The sequence below is a fragment of the Acomys minous genome, assembly GCF_964271855.1.
Source record: "Acomys minous genome assembly, chromosome: 20".
Lineage (NCBI taxonomy): Eukaryota > Metazoa > Chordata > Mammalia > Rodentia > Muridae > Acomys > Acomys minous.
This window is the reverse complement of record NC_140502.1, coordinates 4,753,118-4,765,250: the sequence shown is the minus strand read 5'-3', so window position 1 is coordinate 4,765,250 and position 12,133 is coordinate 4,753,118. Positions and strand designations below refer to the sequence as shown.

General features: G+C 49.0%; 1 protein-coding gene across 3 annotated transcripts; it reads right to left on the bottom strand.

The window, feature by feature from the left end:
- Positions 1-3,598: 3,598 nt before the first annotated feature.
- On the bottom strand, positions 3,599-10,572 carry CEBPG (CCAAT enhancer binding protein gamma). Of its 3 annotated transcripts, none has more exons than XM_084770852.1 (3): positions 10,359-10,484; positions 4,497-4,604; positions 3,599-4,407 (listed from the first exon to the last, which is right to left on the bottom strand). In XM_084770852.1, the coding sequence occupies exon 3, from the start codon at positions 4,306-4,308 to the stop codon at positions 3,856-3,858; it is 453 nt and encodes a 150-aa protein (XP_084626978.1). In that variant the 5' UTR covers positions 4,309-4,407; positions 4,497-4,604; positions 10,359-10,484; the 3' UTR covers positions 3,599-3,855. The 3 variants fall into 3 exon arrangements, with proteins under 3 accessions (XP_084626978.1, XP_084626977.1, XP_084626976.1); XM_084770851.1 differs by having other exon boundaries at positions 4,510-4,604; XM_084770850.1 differs by lacking the exon at positions 4,497-4,604 and having other exon boundaries at positions 10,359-10,572.
- Positions 10,573-12,133: the final 1,561 nt, after the last annotated feature.

Sequence of the window (12,133 nt, the reverse complement as noted above, 5' to 3'; positions counted from 1 at the left end):
AACGACATGGGACAGAACACCACAGAGGTGATTACTGCACTTTCTTTTTTGAGACAAGGTCTCAGCGGTGCTCAGGCTGGCCTCAACTTCAAAATCTTTCATCTCCATAATGCTGGGGTTACAGGTGTGCACCACCATACTCAGCCCAGAGTTTCCAGCAATTAATGTATCTCCCTGTAGGCATAAGGTTATTGTGTAATTTCAATTCTGATTTCTGTCTCAACGTTGTGTAAACACTGCTCCCCAGCTGTTCCCTGGTATGTCAATAAAGCAGCTTACAGCCAATCGCTGAGCAGGGGAAAGAACAGGGCTGGACTTCCGGCCAGCCAGGGGGGGAGGAGTCAGAGGAGGAAGTAGGAGCTTGAGCCTGGTAATTCACCCACCAGGTCCTAGGGAGATGTGCGAGGGAAGAGCTGAGGAAAACTACCAAGTGCAAGTATCGCTGGGATGTTTGCTATAGACAAAATAACAGAGGGTTGAAAATGACATAAACTGCTCAAGATTGTGCTGGGAAGCTTAATTTTAAATAAAAATAAGAGTCTCAATTATTTGTGCGATTGCCAAGTTAAGAAATAAGCTAAGAGAGAAAAGCATCTAAATGGCCCTTTTTCTCTTGGAAGACACAATTCAAATTGGCTTCTTGTATTCCCGGTGTTTCTGAAACCAGCCAATTCACTTCCATTTCCCAGCACCACGTAAGTAGAGATGGTGTGTGTACGCTAAAACGTCGTCATGGATAGGCCTCAAACCGGAACCACAGGCTAGGGAGCATCGCGAGGCAGGCAGCTCCTGTCACCGTGTCCCCTCCTCTGGGATGCAGTTTTAAGCTGGACCAAACAACTCAAGTTGCATTCAAGTTTAGAGAAAACTACTTCACTGTCCCCTGGGGACATCCCAGCTTGCACAAAAGCACCCACCCGCTGGCCACGCCCCCTGCCCAGGACAGCAGCCAGGGGCACCTTGCAGGCCTTTTCAATTATAAGTCAACTTTTTGCTCATGCCCAAGATAAAGAAACCCACAAAGAAAAACAGTAGTTGTTCCAAAGATTTTTTTTTATTATTTTTAAGTTTGTTGAAAGAAATAAAATTATATTTAAAAAAATAGAGTAATCTCACAAACTGAAAGCCAGGAACAAAAGAGCAAGTTAGTACTTTTTCCTGAGGCAGATCTGCTTAGCTGGAGAATGGAGTCTTCCTGCGCCTGGCACACTAACAGGTGTCTCTCCTGTTTCTAAGGCATCAGAAGCACGCTGGGCGCTCCAAGGTTGTTCAGGCACGAAGCTTCGGCCCAGCAGCCGGGGGTGGGGGGTGGGGGTGGGTGAGGGTGGGTGGGGGTGGGTGGGGGGGGGTGGGGGGGTGGGGGGGGAGGGGGTGAAGAATCAAAAGCTACTGCTGCGTTCCCGGTATGTGTTTCCATTTCCGTACATTGTAAAAAAAAAAAAAAAAAAAAAAAAAAAAGGAGTGGGCTCATGACCTGGATTTCAAACACCCAGTCACATTTTAGTCAAATCCTAAGATACTAGAGTCAGGTAGGTGTAGGAGGGCAGCTCCGATCCCTCCTCTGCACCCAGAACTGGTCAAAGGGCACCCATCCCAGGAGACAGAGAGGCTACTCCACACTCCAGTTTAGGACTCCTAAGCCCCGGGGCCTGTCCACAGGCAGAGCAAACGCTAAAGGCTCCCGTAACAAGCGGTACGGAAGTCACTCTACAACTGACCCGCGCCCCAAACCTAGTTTCCCTCCATTTTACACTGAGACATCTATCAGGCTAAACAGCACGCCACCTTAATGAGAAAGTCCACACACAGCTAACTGTGTTCAGTGTGGCCGCTTGCTTGAGTTATAAAGAGTAAGGGTGCGGCTGGAGCTACCTTTTTAAAGTCCTGGCACCGGTAAGAACAACTTCCGCGAGAATGTCCACTTGTGAACACGGCTGTTTGGAGTAGGAGTTTCCAGTGTCCGAACACTTAACGTGCAGGTGGAACCGGATTCATCCTCATTCACTTTGTTACCCAGCATCAGTCAGCTGCTAAAGGCTGAGATTACATGGGGGCGTCCTTGTTCGTGACCCCAAACATCTATCCAAACAAGGTAAACTGCTGCTGGACCCAAGTTTTGAAAACCCCACTCATCTCTTGGTTCCCCAAGAACAGTCTTCAGCTTTGCTGAGCTGCAGGGCACGGAGAGCTTCCGCCCAGGACAGCAGCACTCTTCCTGCGCACTAAGGGAGCGCCCTGAGTTACACACACTGGCTTCCGGTAAGCACGTGCTAGTAGGGAACAGGACCAGAATTGACCGCGTTCTAGCAAGACTCCCAGCAACACAAGCTTTGATCACACACGAGTCACGTTCAGTCGGCACCTCAGGAACCAGCAAACCTGAGCTGGAACTATGCAAACGCCACAAGTTACCAAGCCGACAGGGCCCTGACCGCAGACCCTAGGCGACACCTACCAGCTGCTCTGCTTCACAGCAAAGACGCCAAGATCCTGAGTTTTATCAGCATTTTGTCTCTAAAATAATTTATATAGAACAGAAAAGCACACTAATGGGAGCAATAACACACGAAGTCTGGGAAAAACAGCCCAATAAACTAGAAACTCCTCAAAAAATAAAAACAAAAAGATTAGGAAATAAATTAAAGATTCAAACCTTATCCTTTCAAGTTTTCTCTGACTATTCTGGAGACGGCATGAAGTTGGGACATTTTTCTAATAGTCATTTGGTTGAGATCAAATACCAAAACATGCCTCTTCACATAAGCACACACCCGAAACTTTACCTTTAAAAATCACGGCCCCATTGGCAGTTATTCTGAATAAGGGAGAAACCAAGTCAGTCAGTATTCTAAATCATGGTCTGTAACATCAAGCCAAGGTATTTTATTTACTAACTTGGCTGTCAAAAAGATGGTTTCTCATCCAAACCAAATGGTACCTTTTCTTCCATCCACAGAAACTGTCAGTGAACAGTAGATGCTGGTTTGTAGACACAGATAACACGCATCCGTTAAGCAGAAGGACTCCAAGTCCAATCCTGCTCTCTCTGTGCCCTTCAAAACAAGGAAAAAACCACAAACCACTTCCTTCCTTCCTTCCTAAATGCAATTTGTATTTTTAATCACCTCTTCCAGCTGACCTGATGGGATTTCTTTACTTCACCTAAGGTCATTTTTTAAAATGTGTATTGTTTGAAAAAAAAAAACAATGCCAATTATGGAAAGACAGGTTTATACTATCTATAAAATGAGGCCAAATTATTACGATTGGTTTCTGTAGCCCTAGAATTTACAATGCACAATTTAGAATAAAATCACAAAATTCACAGGTGGAATTCAGATTTTCTTTTCTTTCTTTTTTTCTCTCCCTCGAGACAGGGTTTCTCTGTGTAGCCTTGGCTGTCCTGGACTCACTTTGTAGACCAGGCTGGACTCAAACTCACAGGGATCCACCTGCCTCTGCCTCCCGAGTGCTGGGATCACAGGTGTGCGCCACCACACCTGGTTCAGTTCAGCTTTTCTTAAGCCAAGGCATTGTCTCATTAAAACCCAGAACCTTCTATATGACCTTCCATGTTCCCATTCCTACAAAAGAAACATTTCTGGGAAAGTCAGGATTTATTAAGAACATTAAAGTCCAGGAATTTTGTTTTAACCATAAACCCTAAGTTTTCTTTTAGTGCTTCAAAACTCCATTATCATTTAAGACCAGATAAATTACATGGCTAATCAGCTGCTCAGTGCTGAGCCCAGAAAATAACCTCCAAAGAACAAGCCCCAGTCCCGCCACTGAGCCAAGGGTGCAGGTGGTCACAGCGCTCACGTTCCAGTCGCAGAGCTGCGGGCTCCGGGAGGTCTACTGCCCTGGGCTCTCAGCGTTTGCCGTGGTGGCGTCAGCGCTGATGGGCTGCACGTTGTCTGCGAGGTTGTGTGCGTGCTCAAGAAACAAATCTTTCAGTACACTTAATTCCTTTGTCAGCAACTTAATTTTGGCTTCCAACCGTTCGTTCTCTTCTTTGAGCTGGTTCACTCTCTGCAGTGTGTCTTGGGCTTTCTGCTTGCTTTTTAACCGGCTCTTTTTCACGGCCATATTGTTCCTCTCCCTGCGCTGACGATACTCGTCGCTGTTCCGGTCCATGGGCGAGCTCTTCTTGCTCTGCTTGCTGGGAGGCACAGCTTTGCCTCCGCCCCCAGGCCCGGCGGGCAGCAGCTGAGGAACCTGCTGCAGGCCGCTGGCATGCGCCTGCGTGTGGATGACACTGATTCCGTTCACCCCTGGAGCAGCGGCTGGCTGCGGCAGCTTGCTCATTTGGGCTCGATCCTTTGCCAACACAGAACAGGTGGAAATCAAGCAGAGCAGTGTGATGAGCAGGGGCCACACGCAACTGCCAAAAACCTTCACATGTACCTAGTTAGAAAAGAAGCTGCATTAAAATATGTGAAATGGCAGGATCAAGTAAGAAAAACTGGTACAGACCTAACACAGTAGCAACCTACTGGTTTTGCTTACACAGGCAACTGCCAACCACACTGATGCTTCCAAATTTCAAACGGCTAAGCTGGCTCAGAGACACCATAAGCTGAAGGCAGGTCCACAGGGGCTAGCTGTGATTATCAGAAAGGGGAGAAAAAACAAAAGCATAGCCGGATTAGGTAGCACCTGTGAGCCGGTATCACTGGACAATCTGCCAGGGAGAAATCCGAGCTGTTTGGGTAAGCATGGAAAACAAGTTCAATTATTTTAGAACAGACACCTGTGCTTTTCTGGGGGGAGGGGTTGTTTCAAGTCAGGCTAGAAGGCTGGATCAAGATGCTCAGTCTGCAGAACCCAGGAGAATCTGGATTCTGCTATGATCGTTCAATGTCCCCAGGGTAGTTACAACGACCTCACCCACTATGGGCTGTTTTCCTCAGGCAGGGTATTTGAGCTGATTGGTTGGTTTGCTTTTTACCTTGTAGTAACCTTAAGTGACAGTCACTGACATTTACTCAATGGGTCTTGTCTTCAGGACTTGAGCTACCTAATAAAGGACCTCCATTCCAGCCTGCATCACGAGCTTTTCTTCTCGACACAATAATAAAACACATAGACATACTCAGCCTGATTCACAAAGAAACAACATCCTAATGATACAGGCAAGGAAGGCTAAGTACCGGAACTCAGGCTGGACAAAGGAACCTTGAGTGCAGCCAGTGTTGGCACCCACTGCTCTCTCAAGAGTTCGGTACTTACTGAGGCACTCTTATGAAGAAACTACTGAGACCCGGGTTGCTCTGAGTATAGCTAATGCCCCCAGCCACCTGTCAACTGTGGAATGTAAAAGCACACCTCCTCCATCTCCATGACAACATGTCACTACTAACTAAACAGTGAATCAACTGTGTCCACCTAGGACACACAGCACTCTGAGAAATGTAGAAAGCACTGTTACGACCCATGAAACTGTCCTGTTCTTTCCCAGAACTGCTAAAACAACATCAGTGGACAGTTAGGGACGTTAGCTGGTTAGGAAAATGCCCCAGTGAGCACACCCAAGGTTATAAAGAAAAGTTCAGTCAGTAAACATCAACAGCTTTGGCCAACCCAAACTTTGGCCGAGCCTTCTTTCAAGCATGCTTATTAAGTTGGCTTTTTATTATTTATTACTATTAATCTCTGCCTTTAAATGTCCATATATCATTACTTTGAACTGTTTTAACAGCTACTCGGCCAGCTCTAAGCTAGTGGGTCATCTGTTCTTACTCCAGCACTAAAGCAGGACAGAAAGCTCCCTTCCAAGCCATGATGGATATGGACTTTGAGTTACACTCATAATAGACATTTCACAACTTCCCTTGAAAATGATTATGTGGCCTCATTTCTCTCCCACTTAAAAGGTGGTTGTTCAAAAGAAAGAAAGTAAACAAATTAATTAAAAAATAAGAAGCGGCTATTCAGTATTAACTTAAGCCTCCCGGGCTGCCATGTAACAGAGGTGCTTATCAAGTTGCTATGACATGTATAACCCAATTTTAAGGCCTTGTAGTACGTCAATACCTCTCCTGGGAGTCTCTCAATGGTTTTTGTTGTTGTTTTTTGTTTTTGTTTCTTTTTGAGACAGGGTTTCTCTGTGTATCCTTGGCTGTCCTGGACTCGCTTTGTAGACCAGGCTGGCCTCGAACTCACAGTGATCCGCCTGCCTCTGCCTCCCGAGTACTGGGATTAAAGGCGTGCGCCACCAGGCCCGGCCTCGTATTCTTATTAACAACTAATCTCTGCAGTCAATTTGGCCAAGCTCAAGGATACCAACAATCCAAAGTAAAGACTAGAAAACAAGATCAGATCTTTCCTTGGCTCTGGCTCCCCCATTTTTACCCTGGACATATACTTGCTTTCCCTCCTTTGAGGGTCAACCCCACCTGTACAGGAGGGGTGCAGAACTGCTATGATGCCCCAACTAACAAAATACCATGAACTCTAGTTACTAACAACTTAGTCACAACAGGCTCCAAATTCAGATGCTCTGCCTGTTCTGAACCCAAAGATGCGGGGTATTAGGGCTCTAACTAATCTTGCTAAGGTTCTAACCAGAACAAAGGAGAGGTGTTGAGTGAGCCTTTTGACTAGAAAAACAAAAAAGTAATTTTATTGAACCTACAAACTTGCAAAGAATAAAAAGGAGAGAGGGGAAAATACCCTCATGATTGTTTATTTAAAAAAAAAAAAAGTCCAGGCAGTGGTGCTGTGTGCCTCTAATCCCAGCACTTGCAAGGCAGCGGCAGGTTGAGCTCAAGACCACCCTGATCTACAGAACCAGGGCTACACAGAGACACCCTGTCTCGAGAAACTAAGAATTAATTAAGTAAAAAATTAAAAAGTAGTCTGGATATAGTGGTGCGTGCCTTTAACGACAGCCTTGGGAGGTGGAGTGCGCTTGAAGCTAGCCTCGTCTACACAGTGAGTCCCAATAGCACAAAGCCTATGTAGAGACACGCTGTCTAGGAGAGAGAGAGGCAGAGAACTAGCCAGAGGCTTCTGACAGTCAGCTTTGCTCTTGCCCTGCACAGAGAAACTTGTCGTTCATGCTTCTGTGGTCCTTCCGCACACCTACTGAGCCCCACAGCAAAGCCATCTGACATTTACTAACTCTAAGTCAAAGTCTGGCTTCTGGGTGGACTAATCTATTCCAAAGTTCAGTCTACAGGAAGCAGGGTGGTGCCTCCTTCCTTCTGCCTGTCAATCACCCAAGAAGCAGCAGGAAAGCTGAGGGGCAACAGTTCTCAAAGTGGCCCCTGGACCAACACCAGCAACTTCCTACAAGTACCAACTCTCCTGCTGCCAGACCAGGAAGGAGTTCTGGATGTGGGCTTTCAGTCTTGTTTTAGGGGAGCACCAAAACGGTTCTGATGGCACAGTGGAGGACCATGGCTGCATATAAACAATGGCGCTTAAGAATGTGAGGCCAAATGAAATGAGTAACAGACTTTTTCAAATGCAAATTTCTTAATAGAAGTAATGCTCATTCAAAAGAATAAAACAATGAAACTCTGGAAAATTGGAATAGTAAAATAAAACAGGACTTTTCTAAATTTTCACTTGGTACAATAAACATGTATAAAATTTTCCTAGCTTGATACTTTTTTCATAAACCTAGATAAGCCACGTATTTCTCCATTAGCCTCTCAAAATAAACTTTTCACTCAATTTCCTTAATGAAGGTTGAGTCTTCAGGTTTACAAACAAAAATATCTCACATCTTTCATCCCTAATGCCACAGAAATTACCTCAGGCTGACATCATCTCTCAGGGGCCCTAGTCTCAGGTGTAGCAGCCCAAGCTCCCTCTAACCACTCGCTAGACCACCTAGGGCAGTGGCCTCAGCCTTCCTAATGCTGTGCCCTTTAATACAGCTCCTCATGTGTGGTGAACCCCTACCATAAGATTTTTTTCTTTTTGGTTTTTAGAGACAAAGGTTTCTCTGTGTAGCCTTGGCTGTCCTAGACTCACTTTGTAGACCAGGCTGGCCTTGATCTCACAGTGATCCACCTGCTTCTGCCTCCTGAGTGCTGGGATTAAAGGCGTGCGCCACCGTGCCCAGCTATAAAATTATTTTTGTTGCTACTTCATAACTGTAATTTTGCCACTGTTAGGAATCATTAAGTAACTATCTGTGGTTTTGGATCATCTTAGGTGAGCCCTGTAAAAGGGCTGTTCAGCCCCCAAAAGAGTTGAGACCCACAGGTCAAACAATCTTCCCCTCAAACCTAATTAAGCCACATCTTGCTACTAAAAATCCATGTCTGTGACTCCAGGCTACAGGATGGAACCCAAGGTGCTAACCCTCTCTACAGACTGCTCCCTTACACTCAACGCAGCGTGCATCACCACGCTACCTTCTGCCTCCTAAACGCGCTCTTTTTTCTTCTCTTTGTGCTTTTTTGTCCCGTCTGCTCCCTCAGTTTTTTTGGCAACTGCAGCTTCCAGGTGTCTCCCTGGAGTCTGTTGGAGGCAGGATCCACGAAAGAGAAAATAATCCTTCAAGAAGGTCCATGTAAGTGGTCCACTGGAGTGTGTGAAGAAAATGTACGCTTGTTTGGATATTATCCTTTAAACCTACTTACAGTACTATTTAGCACATTCAAAACATATATAGTTTATAAGTGTACATTTAATAGGAGTGCCTGTTCAGGTTTTTTGCCCTCTCTTTAATGGCAGGGAAAGCAACGGGATAGGTAGTCTGAGAAACTATGCAACCACCCCACAGAGGGAAACCTAAAATTGCTACAGTACTCCTTATTGTGACTGAGGCAACTTCTGACCAGCACGTGTGTCCTTTCCCATGATCTCAGGAAGGGAATGCTCCCAGGGGCTTTCCCAAGGATGGTTTAGTCCACCAGGGATGCAAGCACCTCCCCAGGACCATAGAACCTGGCTGGCAATCACGACCTGCTTGTGAGGATTTAAAATATACTGAGGGATGGGTGGCCTCTGTCCCCATCTAGTTGGTTCTGATAGGTAATAAAAATAACTGAGCCAGCCAAGCGTGCCCACCAGACGCAGGAAATGGGCTCATGTTTTTCTTCAACTGAATAGTATCCTGTCATTTACTGGGAGTTCCCCCCCCCCCCCAAGAAACAAGGAAACAACCCCAGGAATAGCTTATCACAACTACAACTCAAGTGGCAACAGCTGAGCAGACTTCGAGCTCTTTGATGGCTAGGGATGTGACTCAGAGGTAGAGGGGGCTTGCCTACCACGGTCTGACTTCTATGTAGAACTTCTGAGTAAAGAAAGCCCTTCGGGGTGCTTTAATTCAAAATTTCCTCCGTGAGACAGGTCTGCATCCAATGCTAATATATTCAAATAAGGACACAAGTGGGTGGCAACTCAGAGACACAAGCCCCAGCCCTTGTGCAACCCACAAAGGTTAAAACCTTTCTAAAATTGACACATCTTATGTTGCAGCTTACAAGGGGGGGAAGAAAAAAAAAAGCACAGCAAAAACTAAACGTGCCAACCTTAAGAAAGACACAAGCGCGCTTGGAAAGAGAAAACCATCCTTCCATACACACGCGCACGCCCAATCTCTCCACCTGGATACCTCCACTGGTTCTTTTCCCGAGGTCCCTCCAGCTTAACTGGTGGGCGATGCGCGATCCATCTAGGAATGCCCTCCACCCTCCCAGTGAACCCCACAACACACGACCGTCCCCCCCAAAACAAGCGAAACCACCCTCATGCAACGTTGTGAGTTTAAAACCCGAGTGCTTTCCCTAAGTAACCACTAGGTTATTCATCATTCCAGACAGGACCCGGGCCTCTCCCCGCCCCCCCCCCCGCCCCGCCGCCCCGCCGGGTCCCCAATCCCCCCCAAGACCGAGCTGTTTGGGTAGGGACAGAGAAGAATCCTAGGTGGCTCCAAAGCGAGATCTGGTCCACCTTCTATTCTAGGAACACCCTCCCTCCCCCAGGGGCCAATGCGCGCAGGGCTTGTCACGCTGCACGTCGCAGGGGGGCCGGCTTCTGGAGAGGCCACCTGGTGCTCCATCCCTTCCCCGATGGCGGTGAGGGGGCGCCCCGGGGAGCGCGGGGGGTCGGCGCCACGCGCGGCGGCGCTGGGCCGCGTCCAGAGATGAGCTCAGCCCCGCCGGGTGTTGCCCGCAGGTTGCATCAGACGCCGCGCCGGGTCCCCGCCCGCGCCGCCAAGCCGCCAGAGGGCCTTCCGGGCCAACCTGCCGATTCGGGCAGGGCCGGGTCTCCCCCACCCCCACCCCCCACCCCGGGCCCGGCCGGCGCCTACGCGAGCGGCGGGCTGCGGCCGCGGCCTCCTCCTCCTCCTCCTCCTCCTCCTCCTCCCCGAAGCCCCGCGGCCTCCTTACCTGCGCCTCCGGCCGGCCCGCCCTCCCCCTAGTCGGCCTCCACTCCGAGCGGCCCCCGCGCGGCGCGGCCCGACCCGACCCAGGCCTCGCAGCCCCGCGAGTCGGCGAGGAGGAGCGACGGTTACGAAACCGACAAGCCTCCGCCCGTTCCGCCACCGCGGCCACCGGCTCTCTCCGCCTCCTTTCCCCCGGCTCCGCGCGCTGCCGCCGCCGCCGCCGCCGCCGCCGCCGCCGCGACCAATAGAAGCGCCGGTCCGAGAGCGACGCGCCCCGCCCCCTCGAGACGGGCGGCGCCAGCAGCCAATCACAGCCCGCGGGGCGGTGAGAGGCGGGGGGGGGGGGTGGCGCGCGCGCGGCGGGGCGGGGCGGCGCCGGCGGGCGTGGTGGGCGTGGCGGCGGCGGAGGCGGCGGTGGCTGGGAGGGCGCGCTCCGTGGTTTGTCCCTTAGGCTGCTCGAAGCTGGCGGGCGGCGGCCCCGCGATGTGGGAGTGACCCGTGGCGGGAAAACGTTCTCCCCGGAGCTGGGACACTTGAAAAGACGGTCACCTTCGAAGGGCGCCTCACCTGCCTTTTGGGAGCCAGCATTTCCCGGGGTGGACTTTTGAGTCACCGATTTTTTGTCCGGGTTTAAGGCCTGGGGACTTTGCAAACTTTTATTTTGACAAAAGCACGTTAAGGGGAAAAAGTGTCCAGAGTAGGATTAGCACTTGCTACACGCTTGTGGCTCCCTGTCGGATCACGATCTCCAAAGTGTGCTGGCCTCCGTGAGAACGGATGGTGGACGCGACACGCTCTCTTAAAAGGGGACAGCAGTCCAGCCTGGCTCTCCCTAACAGTTCCACGGGAGGACCAGAAAGCGTTTTGTGGAAAAAACAGGAAGCAGCGCCTGCGTGGAGGGCAGAGCCTGTCTGATAGGTTTGATTGCTTCCTCTTTAGCAACGCTTTATCGTTCAAAACTCGCTGGCTTTCAAAGAGGAAGTGTTTCTTCACCGGCCAAGGCCTGGAGAGCCGCTCTCCACCGTCGGGCTGTTTCGAGGAATTCCTAAGAATCCCCGCAAAAAAGGAAAAATTGTAAAAGAAAAAGCCTAGCGCCACAGAGAGTGACCCCGTGCACACTTGGAAAGATAAGAATGTCGTCGAAATCAGTATGTCTCTTTAGGTTCGGGTCTTTGTGTTAAGAGCCTTTTTTTTTTTTTTTTTTTAAGTAAAAAGCTGAGCATGCCCAAAATCCCAGCACTCTGGGAGGCAGAGGCAGGCAGATCGCTCAGAGTTCAAGGCCAGCCTGGTCTACAGAGCGAGGCCAGAGCACTATCAAGTTGAACTGTGCTTTGTTTCTCACAAAATCATTTTGCCCCTAATATTTTCTAATCATGTAAAAACTGTACAGAAAACAAAAACGTCCTTGCATGTTGTATTTTGAGTTAGCCTCTGTTTTACCCTGCCAGCTGCATTCTGTGTCGTGTCTAGGCAAGCTTTCCTTCCACACCCAGCAGTCAGTCAAAGCCCAGGCGTCTTGGCATTTTCCTCTTTAGCTGATAGCTGGTGGTTTGGTTTTTTGTTTGTTTGTTTGTTTGTTTTTCCTACTTACAAACATATATTTGTTATTAACTATGTGCCAAGGTGCATACTAAGAGTTAGCAGTGAGGAAGACAAACACGCCATCCCTGTCCACATGGACACTTAAGGAAAGACGTCCAAGATGCTGGGAGAGTGTCAGAGGACTTGACGTAATGTCTTAGAGAAGGCCTAAACATGAAGAGGGGTTGGCTTTGCCCA

What these genes read in the sequence shown, in the direction of transcription:
- CEBPG (XM_084770850.1), bottom strand. Translation starts at nt 4,308, where the DNA reads ATGAGCAAGCTGCCGCAGCCAGCCGCTGCTCCAGGGGTGAACGGAATC.